Source organism: Telmatherina bonti (genome assembly GCF_933228915.1).
Source record: "Telmatherina bonti genome assembly, chromosome: 4".
NCBI lineage: Eukaryota > Metazoa > Chordata > Actinopteri > Atheriniformes > Telmatherinidae > Telmatherina > Telmatherina bonti.
Window position 1 is genome coordinate 2,158,975 of NC_136622.1, and position 12,107 is coordinate 2,171,081.

General features: G+C 44.9%; 1 protein-coding gene across 2 annotated transcripts in view; it reads right to left on the reverse strand.

The window, feature by feature from the left end:
• Positions 1-1,470: 1,470 nt before the first annotated feature.
• plagl2 (pleiomorphic adenoma gene-like 2) overlaps positions 1,471-12,107 on the reverse strand; it is a gene marked incomplete at its 3' end in the record, with an annotated part of 116,612 nt that continues 105,975 nt past the window's right edge. For both annotated transcript variants that reach the window (XM_079238408.1, XM_079238409.1), the window contains exons 2-4: positions 7,592-7,719; positions 7,054-7,513; positions 1,471-2,950 (exon numbers count right to left, since the gene is read on the reverse strand). In XM_079238408.1, the coding sequence (XP_079094534.1) occupies positions 1,471-2,950; positions 7,054-7,367 (1,794 nt within the window). In that variant the 5' untranslated portion in view covers positions 7,368-7,513; positions 7,592-7,719. The remainder of the gene's footprint in view (positions 2,951-7,053; positions 7,514-7,591; positions 7,720-12,107) is intronic.

Consider the following 12,107-nt stretch of genomic DNA (forward strand, 5'->3'; position numbering starts at 1 on the left):
TAAATCTGGCACAAGTAACCAAGTCTGCGGTTAATTTTAACTTTGGGGTTTTACAGGTGAAGCGTTGCAACCAATCTACATGCTACTATGCCACTAACCACCCGAGAGAAGTACTTTGCATCCAACGTCCTGATCCCACTAAACTAAGTGTGTAAAGGGAAAGTTGGGGTTTGACAGACAAAGCTTGAGGGGAAAAGCTAATACTTCATCCTTTTGTTGCTCAAAAACAAAAAAAGCAAGATACACACAAATGTAAACCTGCCAGACATCAAAAACATCACTTAGTTTTTATACATCGACCTAAAATGCACCTTATTGAGATAAGCATTTATAATAGTCATTTTTGAGATATTTCGTACACTGCAATAATATTCTTTAACTCATTTTGACTCATATGTGGCTCTTTTTTTGTGTTTTTATATTTTTTAAGCCATTCACATATCTCAGGGTTCATCATTACAATGATGATGCATCTTTTTAAAAGACTACCAGAAGATGTGTTTGTAAAAATGTTTCTCCTTTTCGTGCGGACATTTTTAAACGGACATGTTGGCCAGGTGGGAAACAGCTGCAGGTATGGTGACCGGGGAAACACACGAGGCAAGTTTCCGTTTCAGGAGGGAGGAGACTGGAACTGACGGGACTTCTGCTAAATATATTTTCTTTACAAAGTGCTTCTCTTGAGGAACAGTAAAAGAAAGCAAGTGTGACGCTCACACTTTCACATTTATTTATCTCTCTTTAGAAAACCATGTTTGGCAGCAGATGGGGTTTCATCCGAAGCGACCTGCTCTAGAAGCAGATCTGATCCAGATCTGATCTGGTCGGCTCGCCTCTCCCTCCTCTCCTCACCACATCACGACACGTCAGGTTATTTATTAGCAGGTGGTTCAGAACTCAAGGAGACACATTCTAACAACTTCTTACATTTGGAAAAGAAAAATAAAGTAAAACAAAATATCCACTTCAAACTATTTTTCCTGGGTCACAAGAAGACAGATAATCATCACTAAAAATTATCTTTGATTTTTTTTTTTTTTTTATATTATTACTTTAGAAAGTATGCAGTACCACGCCTTTAGGCTTACTGATCCTGCCCTCTATACTACTTAAAAGGGGTATGGAAGGGATAATAAACGGGGATTGGAGATTAAATGGAGATTTTTAAAAAGGGTTAATACATCGTATATCTATAGGATGAGGGAAAAAAAGCCCAAATAAAAGCAGCTTCAACTTCTTTTTTCACCTTTTCCTTTTTGATCAAAAGGGTTTAACTTCCTTTAAGGCTCAATCAAAAGCTTTTGTGCGCACTTTCATTTAAGGCTTGTAAGTGTTCATGTATTTATTTATTGATGGTTTTACTCCAATTCTCAGACTTTTGGAGCAGGTCCTGTAAAGAACCACTGCCGGACTTCTAAGGTGAGCCCGTGACGGCATGGAGGCCATCTGGCAGGGCAGCGGCTGCTTTTCTCACTGGAAGGCCTGGTGGAAGCGAGGCAGTGTGGTGGTACTAAGGCTGGAGCTGAACACTGGTGGGAGGGGGTGCAGGGGTCCGAGGCCAAGACCCCCGCTGGAGCCCTGCTGCTCCTGAGGTTGCGGTTGCAAAGAGGTAAGAGGTGCTGTGCTGACGGCAGCTGCTGCCGCGGCGACTGCAGCCGCGTGAGGCTCGGCAGCATGCAGAGATGAGGAGGAGGAAGAGGAGGAGGAGGTCGCAGATGAGGTGTAGCCCATGACCAGTCCTCCTGTGCTCATGGGGGCACTGTAGGGAGGAAGGTTTAGGGGCAGAAAACCCAGCAGGTGGGAAAAGTCCATGTTAGCAGCACAGAGAGACTCCGCGATCACCGCAGGGCTCTTGGACAGGAGGGGATCCCCGCAAAGCTCGTCCGCCAGGCCCGAATTGGGCTCCAGTCCCTCCTTGGGGGGGGAGGCAGCAGTGTGGGCCTCTGCAGAGGGAACTGGGCCTGGCAAGCCACTCTGCAGATCCATGAGGAAGCTCTCCATCTCCACTTTCAAGGGCTTGTCCAGCAGGTATGAGGTAGATCCCAGCTGGTATTTGGGCGCTGGCTGGGGCTGGTGCTGCTGCTGGGGAGCCGCGGGCTGGTGGTGGGGGCCAAGTGGAGGGGAATGGTGATGATGGTGATGGTGGTGGTGATGGTGGTGGTGGTGGGAGTGTGGGTGGATTGACGTGGGGGTTTCCATGTGACAGGTCATGCCCATAGCGGCAGACAAGGAGCTGGGCATCAGGGACGGGTGTGGGTGACCCACCCCAGAGTTAGACATGGCCTGGAGATGGTGGGGGTTGTACATGCTCATCGGAAAGGGAGCTCCACTGGTGAATGATTTGCCCATCATTGGGTCTTTGTTGGCCCCCATCCCACACATCATGGGGCTTAGCTCCTCCTTCACAGAGCAGGGTGGAGACCCTGTAGCTAAAAGACCTAACATATCTGGAGGCTCTGTCTTGATCTTAAGTAGCTCCTGCGAGTGGCTCTTCTTCACATGGCGAGTCAGGTGATCTTTCCTGCCGAAGCGCTGGGCACAGTACTGGCACAGGAAGTCCTTTCGGCCTGTGTGGACCACCATATGCCGTCTCACATCTTTCCTTGTGTAGAAACGTCGGTCACAGTGGTCGCAGGGATGTTTTTTCTCCTTGGCACCGCCCGAGGACTTCCCCGAGTGGCTCTTGAGGTGCTCCAAGAGAATGGGCGTGCTTTCGTAACTCTGCATGCAGACTTTACAGGTTAAATCCCCTGCAGTTGCAGAGTGCATGGCCATGTGGCGCTTGTATCCCAGCTTGGTGTTGTAGTGCTTCCCACACTCCTCGCATTTGAAGGCCTCCTTGTTGGGGTCATGGGTCTGCAGGTGGTTCTTCAGGTGGTCTTTGCGGTGGAACATTTTCTCGCAGAATGAGCACTGATGGGTCTTCTGTGGAGAGTGCGTTGCCATATGCCTGCAGAGACATGATGAAAATGTTCATGATGATGTTTGTGATGTCAGGAAACATTAAGTTGGTAAAAGTAGAATGGACAAGTTCAAACTTAAGATATGAACATCTAAATCTGAACAAACATTTCGGTAAAATAGACCATAGTTCTCATAAAGCTATTTCTTCCGAAACATGGCTTATCTACACATTTATCTAACCAATATAAAGACAAATTTAAGCTGTTCCTCACCAGCACACCGATTTGTCTGAAAATACAAGCCAAAAATGAATACGTTTTCACAACCATACAGGCTGTATCAACACTAAACAGCCAAAATTATTCTCTCACCCACCCAAATAACTGAATTCAGTTATTTGGATGTTGCCATGTAACTGACAGAGCAGGTCAACTTGCTGTCGCTACAGACCTCCAGACTTTATGTGGTTTACAGATTAGACCACATGGCACCTAGAAGTGCCCAGGCAGCTTGGTTGGGTTGCCATGGTGACCTGTTGCATCCGAGCCAAACATCACCAGGTGCAATTCAAGGCGTCGGATGCAGTGGTGTGAAACGTACCACCACTGGACTCTAGAGTAGTGAAACGTTCTCTAGACTTCTCCATCTGGCAATCTGACGGACGAGTCTGGGTTTGTCGGTTGCCAGGACGACGGTGCCAGTTTGTTAGGAGCTGGACTTGGTCTTTTACTTCCAGTGAAAGGAAAATGCTTCAGTATACTACAGTATACAGTATACTGAGCACGATTCTGGATAAAATGAGAATCAGGATTTCTCTGCCTAGAATTGAGATCACGATTCTCTCAGGATTTTTTTCCAATATAAATATTTATTCCACGTATTCCCGGTACATCAGTTTTACAACAGCTGACACTGAACATAAAAACAATAAATGTCTCTCTTGTCTTCTCTTACACACACAACCTTTGAATCATTTAATTTTAACATTATTTTTTCTGTGCATCAGGTGATGAGAGGTCAGTATGTTTCTTAAAATATGAACAACAGGAGGGTTGGACATGAAGCTAGAAACTTCACACAGCAGTCCTTTGGTTAAATTTGATATTCTGACATTTAATAATGGAGGACAAAAGTGATTTATGCAATGTGGGTCAAAAGGGATTCACAATCTACTTTTTTAAAGTGATAGTCTTTTTCAATGGCAAAATAAAAAACATAAAAAATAAAAAAAACCAACGGAAAAGAGTTTATTCATAATACTAAACATATTTAGGGTGGTTTTGACTCACTTTTTGTTTCTCCCACATTATTCCTCTCTCTTATAACGTCCATTACATTACAGCATATGGACAATTACGCAAATTAGGCGATGACATCATTCAGCAACTTTTAGAACAGCCAATAGCTGCTTTCTTTACTTTGGACCTGCAAAGTGAAACCAAAGACACAGTCTGGCAGAGTCACTTCGTTTCGTTGTTTGTTTTCTACAGTTTTCTTCCTTTTGGTTTGTTTTTAGTCAAAGTAAAACATGAACATATGTCGGCAAAAAAATAACATTTAAACTCCTTACTGGACAGAGTTTAAACTGGACATTAACAATCTAAATGGACCAAACAGAGACAAAAGAAATGATTAGTTTACATCCCACTCTGTAAGCCAGGCTGGGATTTGCACATGCACTGTTCATTGTGACTGTGCACGTGGACTTGTACAGGTATCCTCTCTGCTCCTCTGACCGGCTGGGAGTGCTTTATGATGGGGAGAGGCCCCCACCGCTCGTTCCTGACAGTCACTGCTAAACAAGATGTGCTTTCAAGTCAGTCGCCAAAACACCAGAAACGTCTCCAGTAACTCCAGTAACGTTCCAGTAACTCCAGTAACGTTCCAGTAACGTTCCAGTAACTCCAGTAACATTCCAGTAACGTTCCAGTAACGTTCCAGTAACTCCAGTAACTCCAGTAACATTCCAGTAACGTTCCAGTAACGTTCCAGTAACTCCAGTAACATTCCAGTAACGTTCCAGTAACGTTCCAGTAACTCCAGTAACATTCCAGTAACGTTCCAGTAACGTTCCAGTAACTCCAGTAACGTTCCAGTAACGTTCCAGTAACTCCAGTAACGTTCCAGTAACTCCAGTAACTCCAGTAACTCCAGTAACGTTCCAGTAACTCCAGTAACTCCAGTAACGTTCCAGTAACGTTCCAGTAACTCCAGTAACATTCCAGTAACGTTCCAGTAACTCCAGTAACGTTCCAGTAACGTTCCAGTAACTCCAGTAACGTTCCAGTAACTCCAGTAACGTTCCAGTAACGTTCCAGTAACTCCAGTAACATTCCAGTAACGTTCCAGTAACGTTCCAGTAACGTTCCAGTAACTCCAGTAACTCCAGTAACATTCCAGTAACGTTCCAGTAACGTTCCAGTAACTCCAGTAACGTTCCAGTAACTCCAGTAACTCCAGTAACGTTCCAGTAACGTTCCAGTAACTCCAGTAACGTTCCAGTAACTCCAGTAACGTTCCAGTAACGTTCCAGTAACTCCAGTAACGTTCCAGTAACTCCAGTAACGTTCCAGTAACTCCAGTAACGTTCCAGTAACGTTCCAGTAACGTTCCAGTAATGTTCCAGTAACTCCAGTAACGTTCCAGTAACTCCAGTAACGTTCCAGTAACTCCAGTAACGTTCCTGTAACGTTCCAGTAACTCACAGGAACGTTACTGGAACGTTACTGGAGTTACTGGAACGTTACTGAACGTTCCAGTAACGTTCCTGTAACGTTCCAGTAACTCACAGGAACGTTCCAGTAACTCCAGTAACGTTCCAGTAACTCCAGTAAGAGTTGCTAGATTTGTCGCTGGTCGCTTTTAACAACAAAAGTCGCCAGATTCAGCGAGAAAGTTTGTTCTTAACATCCGGCATCGGCGTCACGTGGTGTGAGGATCCCCGCTGTCATTGTTGAGGGAGAAAGAGGGAGCGCTTGTTTTAATGCAGGTAATGTCCCAGTTCGAAATACGATTGTATACGAGTATGAATCGAGATCGCGATTCTATCCCAGTTTGTCCTTTTTCAGCTTCCTCGCCAAGAAAACAAGCGTTTCTACATTTTCCTCTGTCAGTCTATAAGATTCAGTATTTTAATTAACAGGATTATTTTAATTTGAACGTCGTTTCTTTATTTTACTCTCATCGTTCAACAGGTTTGTGTTTTCAAACTAGACATGAAACATGATATGGACATAACCAGAAAAATGGATATCTGATCTATGTAAATAAATAAAATATTGTAGGCTAATAGAATGTTTTTATTTCTCTCATATAAAGCTTTGTTTTAATGGTTTATAATAGATTAAACAGGTGTATAAAATCATGTTAGTCTGACTTCTCTATAACGTCCGTCAGTTCATTTCTGTCGGCCAATTAACTTATTTAAATATTTTAATAATGTAATAAATCTTTCTAAAATGCATTTATGAACCATGTACATGTATCAGCGGTGTGTATGCAGGTTATGTCCCAGTTTATACTGGGCTGGGAGAGGCTTTGTGCTGTTTCCTTCCACATAACAGAGCAGTGAACAGGTGATCACCTGTCGGTCCCGACTTGGAACAAATCTACGGGTTTGTCCTTTAAAAGATGGAGTTTAAAGCGTTGCTTCCCTTTGCCAGACTCTGTAGCATGGCTGCACTGCGGGGCCTCAGGGTTCAGCAGATCGCCTTTATGGCTCGGTTTGAACCCAAATGTTTCCAAACCGTACTTGGCTGCATATCTTGTCAGCCTGCAGGCTTTTCTGTCGCCGCCACCTCTGTCTACAGCAGTGAAAATGCCAGATTTCCCTCCAATATCAGAACCAATCACGTGTTGGAGACAAGCAACCTGAGAGCGTGATGTGTGTTGGGTTTCACCTGGTTGGCGATGAATGTCACCTGTCGCTGTGGTACACTGCCCCCCCAACGTTGAGCCCATAAGCCTCTAATTTACTAATTCTTTTGCCTTAAAATAAAAGAGGAAGTAAAGTTTGTCTGTAGATGCTGGTGTCGAAGCATTTCTAAAGCTCTACTCTCCTGGTTCCTGGTTCTACCGTGCAGCCCTAATCCCAGCCAGGAGTCATGCAGGGGGATAAATCAGTGATGGAGGTGGAAGGGACGTGCGTACCTGAAGAGCTTGTACTTGGAGCTGAAGGCTTTGGGACAGTGTGGCTGGGAGCAGTGGAAGGGTTTCTCCCCTGCGTGACTCAAAGCGTGGAGACGCAGCTTCTCCTGGGAGCCAAGCAGGGCCCCGCACACCAGACACTCAGTCCCACTCGCTCGTCCCACCTCCTCTTCTCTCTCTTTCCCCCTCTCTCGCTCTCTCTCTGTCCGTGGCAGCGGGGCGGCGCTCCCAAACAGCTTGGCGGCGGTGTGTCGTCCCTCGTCCTCGGGCGTCAGTGCAGTAATACGGTGTGAGGCATCAGCGGCAGCAGCTGCCATGGCAGCCCTAGAGTGCCGCTGCCATGAAAAGTTCACTGTCGACTCCCCTGCCTGCAGGCTCAACGCGACCTTTCTGAGAAACAAGGAGACTGGAAGCTCACAGGAAGGACCAGGAATCCAGTGGGAAAATGGAGCTTTGCTGGAACCTGTGCAGAGAAACGGACAAGCTTTGAAACCAAAACCTTCATAAAGCTCGACGCTTTTCTGGTAAAACCTCCTTTTACCTCTTGGTGAGAATGAGCTTCCTCGCCTCGTCGCTCCTCGTCTTCACTCTGGTTTCCCTCCTCCTCACCCAGTCCCAACAGCAATGGCTGGTGGCGAGTGGGACATGCTCTTCTGCATCTTTACTGTCCTGTGAAAGACAACATGATCCATGTCAGTGCACATGTTTTAGATCCATCGTCACCAAAGTGACTTCCTGCGTTTTCCCAAAGCTGGGAAAACTGGTGTCCGCATCTATCTGGACACGACGTAGGTGGAAACATGACTAGTTCATTTCAGAAGATGCAACCAAACAGTGAAATTAAGTTTTTACGGCGGTGATTCCTCCTCAGCAGGTAGGAAACCTCAAATACTACATGGCTACTTTGCAGAAGTACTCGCCAGCGGGATGAGAACTGTGTATTACCCACTGATCACTGTTTAATGGAGACATCTGCAAATCGCAGGTCAGACTCTCACAAATTAGAAATATTTTATAAAAAACTGCATTTTTTCAGCTAGTTTTTGACAAATAAGTCCAGGACATTGTTTATTTATAGACTGGAACTAAACTACAAGTAAATTGCAGTGATTGATTGAAAAATCTGAAAGTAAAACAGTTTGTAAAATTCTAAGCAGCTTTAAAACCAGATCTGGATCTTCTGTAAGGGGAGGTGAGGTCTGGTTCCTGCAACTTCAGACTCTCCAACACGCCTGAGTCACACGGACATTTGCAGGCCTCTGCAGGGCAGAATGACGTTTGATTCAGCTGTGTTGGAGAAGGGAAACATCTACAGTTGCATAATTCAACCCCTGCAAAGTAGGTTTATTGGCTAAATGTACCAACTAGTAGCTGTCAGCGATATAAATCAACCAGGAAGAATCTAAAGCACAACTGGTTTCTCTGAATCCAACCAAAGATACCACCTCAGCATGATTCAACCCCCACATGACGAGCATCTTCAGCACTGAGCAGACATGAGCCCAGCCAGACACCAGCTACTGGCTGCTCCTGTTTCCACAGCCCAGTTAGCCCAGTTAGCCCACTTCTTAATGGGAAAAGGTCTCCAGTTCACTGGTTGAAACTCCCTTTGTAAAATCCCACCAGCGATTTTCACTGGGGTTCAAAGTCAGTGACCACTCCAGTATCTTCCAGGACTTTGGAGACTTTGAGGTCTGCTAGGGATCATTGTCCTGTTGGAAGGTCCAATGACATCATCAAGCTTCCTCACATCTCCTCTCAGGATTTCCTTGTACTTGACACTGGTTCTAAATCCTTAAACAACCCAAAACCCAGTCTTCCTCATTTCTTTAGCTATTCTGCAGGAAAGGGGCTCCAGACTTTCCAAAGCTTTCCCTTAATGCTGCCTTTTACTCTGTTCTCCAGTAAGCTAAGTGCCCCCTGAGATCTAGGACCTGGGATCACCACTGGGATGAGATTAATGACATTAAGTCCGAGTCTGAGGGGGTTTCAGCCTTTGGTAGATCAGATCAGTCCCGCCGTGATTTAGCGCTTTCCAACCACAATCACAGGAAGGAAATGGAAATTCAAGCCTTGTGGAAATCAGTATCTCTATAAACTTCATTTAAAAGTATAAAATAAATACTTTACTGTCATGTTTGCTCAGATTCTTCCAGCTTAAAGCATGTTAGCAAACAGAACCGTAAATAAACAAACAGCGGCTTATTTGGACGCCAGGATGGTTTCTGTCGGCAATGATCAACTTCTTCATGCTGAAACATGAACATCACCTTTCGGTTCACTTGTCTGGTGCAAATCACATGAAGATATAGGTTTTTCCTAAATTTGTGTGTGTAACAATTAATTTTAAAGTCCCACTTTAGGTCTTTTTTCCTGAGCCGCTTTAATAAAGCAAAACCATTAAATGTGTTTCTATCAAATAGTCAAACTGTTTTGCTTCCATTAGTGAGAAAATGCTCAAGTAAAACTTCCAGACTTCTTTAACAAGGAGTTTAAGTGAAACAAATGAGCGTGTTAGCCTCAGATGGGATTTTTATAATGCTGCATTTTGGTATCAAAGTGATTCAGATGAGTCCCAAAAGTTTGGGAAAACTCTGTGGAGGCGGATATTCGGATTGAAAGCAGGACTGAGACAGATCTGATCTGATTCTTCAACAATAAATCAGATCAGATCTGCGTAAAAAGCACGGTGGCGTAGTAGTTAGCACAGCTTCCACCCTCGGCTGGGGGAGGGCCTGGGGGGCAATGTGGGGAGATTTCATGTTCTGTATGTGTGGGTTCTCTCCAGGTTCTTCCCGCCACCGTCCAGATCGTCCCAGTGGTTGTTTGTTTGTGATGGACGGGCGAGCTGTCCACCCGCCTCTCGCCCAGAGACTGCTTGGACAGGCTCCAGCTTCCCTTCATCGGACTAAGCCGTTTGGAACAAGAATGAATGAGGACCTGAGTCCACCTGGATTATGTGTGAAATACTGGACCCTAAAGTCCAGCTGCAGCTCTCAGTACCTGGTCCAGGAGTCTTTCTGAAGGACTTGTAGATACAGTTAAGCACTTTTCTTGACTGTATCTATGCCTGCTCAGATATGCTCTTAGAATCAACGTTTTTCTGCAAAAATACTCTGATATCCATCAAACTGGCTTCTTCTGGTATCTTTACGGATACAACAAAATAAATTGTGTGTCTTTGTGACAGTCTGTGACAGAAACTGGGATCTTTCCGTCTCATGTGTCAACACTGGTGAATCCCTTCAGCTAGATGCATTTAAATGCTTTAATTATTCACAGATCAGCATTAAGAACTTCAACAAACTATATAATAAAATATAAAATGGTTTAAAAATGGAAAAGATCAGGAATGAGAAGGGAACGGCCTTATTAAAGTCTGAAAAACTGTCAGCTTGACAGAAAACATGAAGAAGTGAAGTATGGATCAGAACAACACTGGAAGGATTGACAAGAAGTAGCGCAACTGTACCGGCCTTTTGAAATGAATGGAGTTTCCACCTCAATTAAAAGCCCAGGTAGTGTAAACATATATATTTATTCATATAAACTAAAAGTAATCAATGATAATCTTTATTTCATTTACCAAATGTAAATAAGTGTGTATAAAAACGGCCTGCGTTTACTTTACCATGGCCGTTAAGGCTGGAACATGAAGAAAAAACAACAATCAAAGGACTCCCAATGCCACATCAACATCGAGATCATTCCATAACGCACAACTTGTTATCCTAACAAATAATAATGTACTTATAAAAATGATCAAAATTAAATGACAAAAGCCAAAGACAACAAAGCGATATTTGCAGACTCCATGTGAGCCACTAGAGGGAGCTGCAGTTCAGACCAACGTCACGACGAGTCCTTGGAGAAAAGTTGTGTGCAAACATCCTCCTGTGTGTCTGGAGACGACACACCAAACACGTTTGTGTCTGCAGGTCTGTACGAGTGATGAAGCGTGTAAAAACACACACCGTCACCCCCACCCCTCCACCGGGCGGGGCGGGGCGGGGGTGACACACCACCCTGGGGGCTTTCTCCAACCAGAACTACCTGCTACGCTGGATTCAAAACATTTCCCACAACAAGCCTGAAAACAGAGGAAGGCTCTGGAACAAACCAGAAAACTGCGTTTCAGCGGTTCCTGCTGCTGGAAGTCGTCTCTGATTCTACGCAACGCAGAAAATTATACATCTGGAAATTAAGAAAGAAGGAATTATCATTTCCTTTACAAGACACTTTCATACATTTAGGGACTGAAGATTAGATTATTATTATTACGGAAAGAAGATGAGATTTTATGGCATGTCAGTCTTCCAGCTTGAAGATCATCAGAAAACAGAGAAAACTGGAGAAATGAATAAAAATAAGCAATGAAATGAATGAAACAAGATTCATTTCTCTACATCGATCATTATTCTTCTGCAGATTTACTCTTCCTGTGGCGCCATCCCATAGTTCTTACCCTCAGTGACCCATAGCTGTGCTCCAAGCATCATGTAAACGCACCAACACACGCACCAACACACACGCACCAACACACGCACCAACACACGCACCAACACACACGCACCAACACACGCACCAACACACACACCAACACACACACCAACACACACGCACTAACACACACACCAACACACACGCACCAACACACACACCAACACACGCACCAACACACACGCACCAACACACGCACCAACACACACACCAACACACACACCAACACACACGCACTAACACACACACCAACACACACGCACCAACACACACACCAACACACGCACCAACACACACGCACCAACACACACGCACCAACACACGCACCAACACACACACCAACACACACGCACCAACACTAGCACCAACACACGCACCAACACACACGCACCAACACACACGCACCAACACACGCACCAACACACGCACCAACACACACGCACCAACACACACACCAACACACACACCAACACACGCACCAACACATGCACCAACACACACGCACCAACACACGCACCAACACACGCACCAACACACACACCAACACACGCACCAAC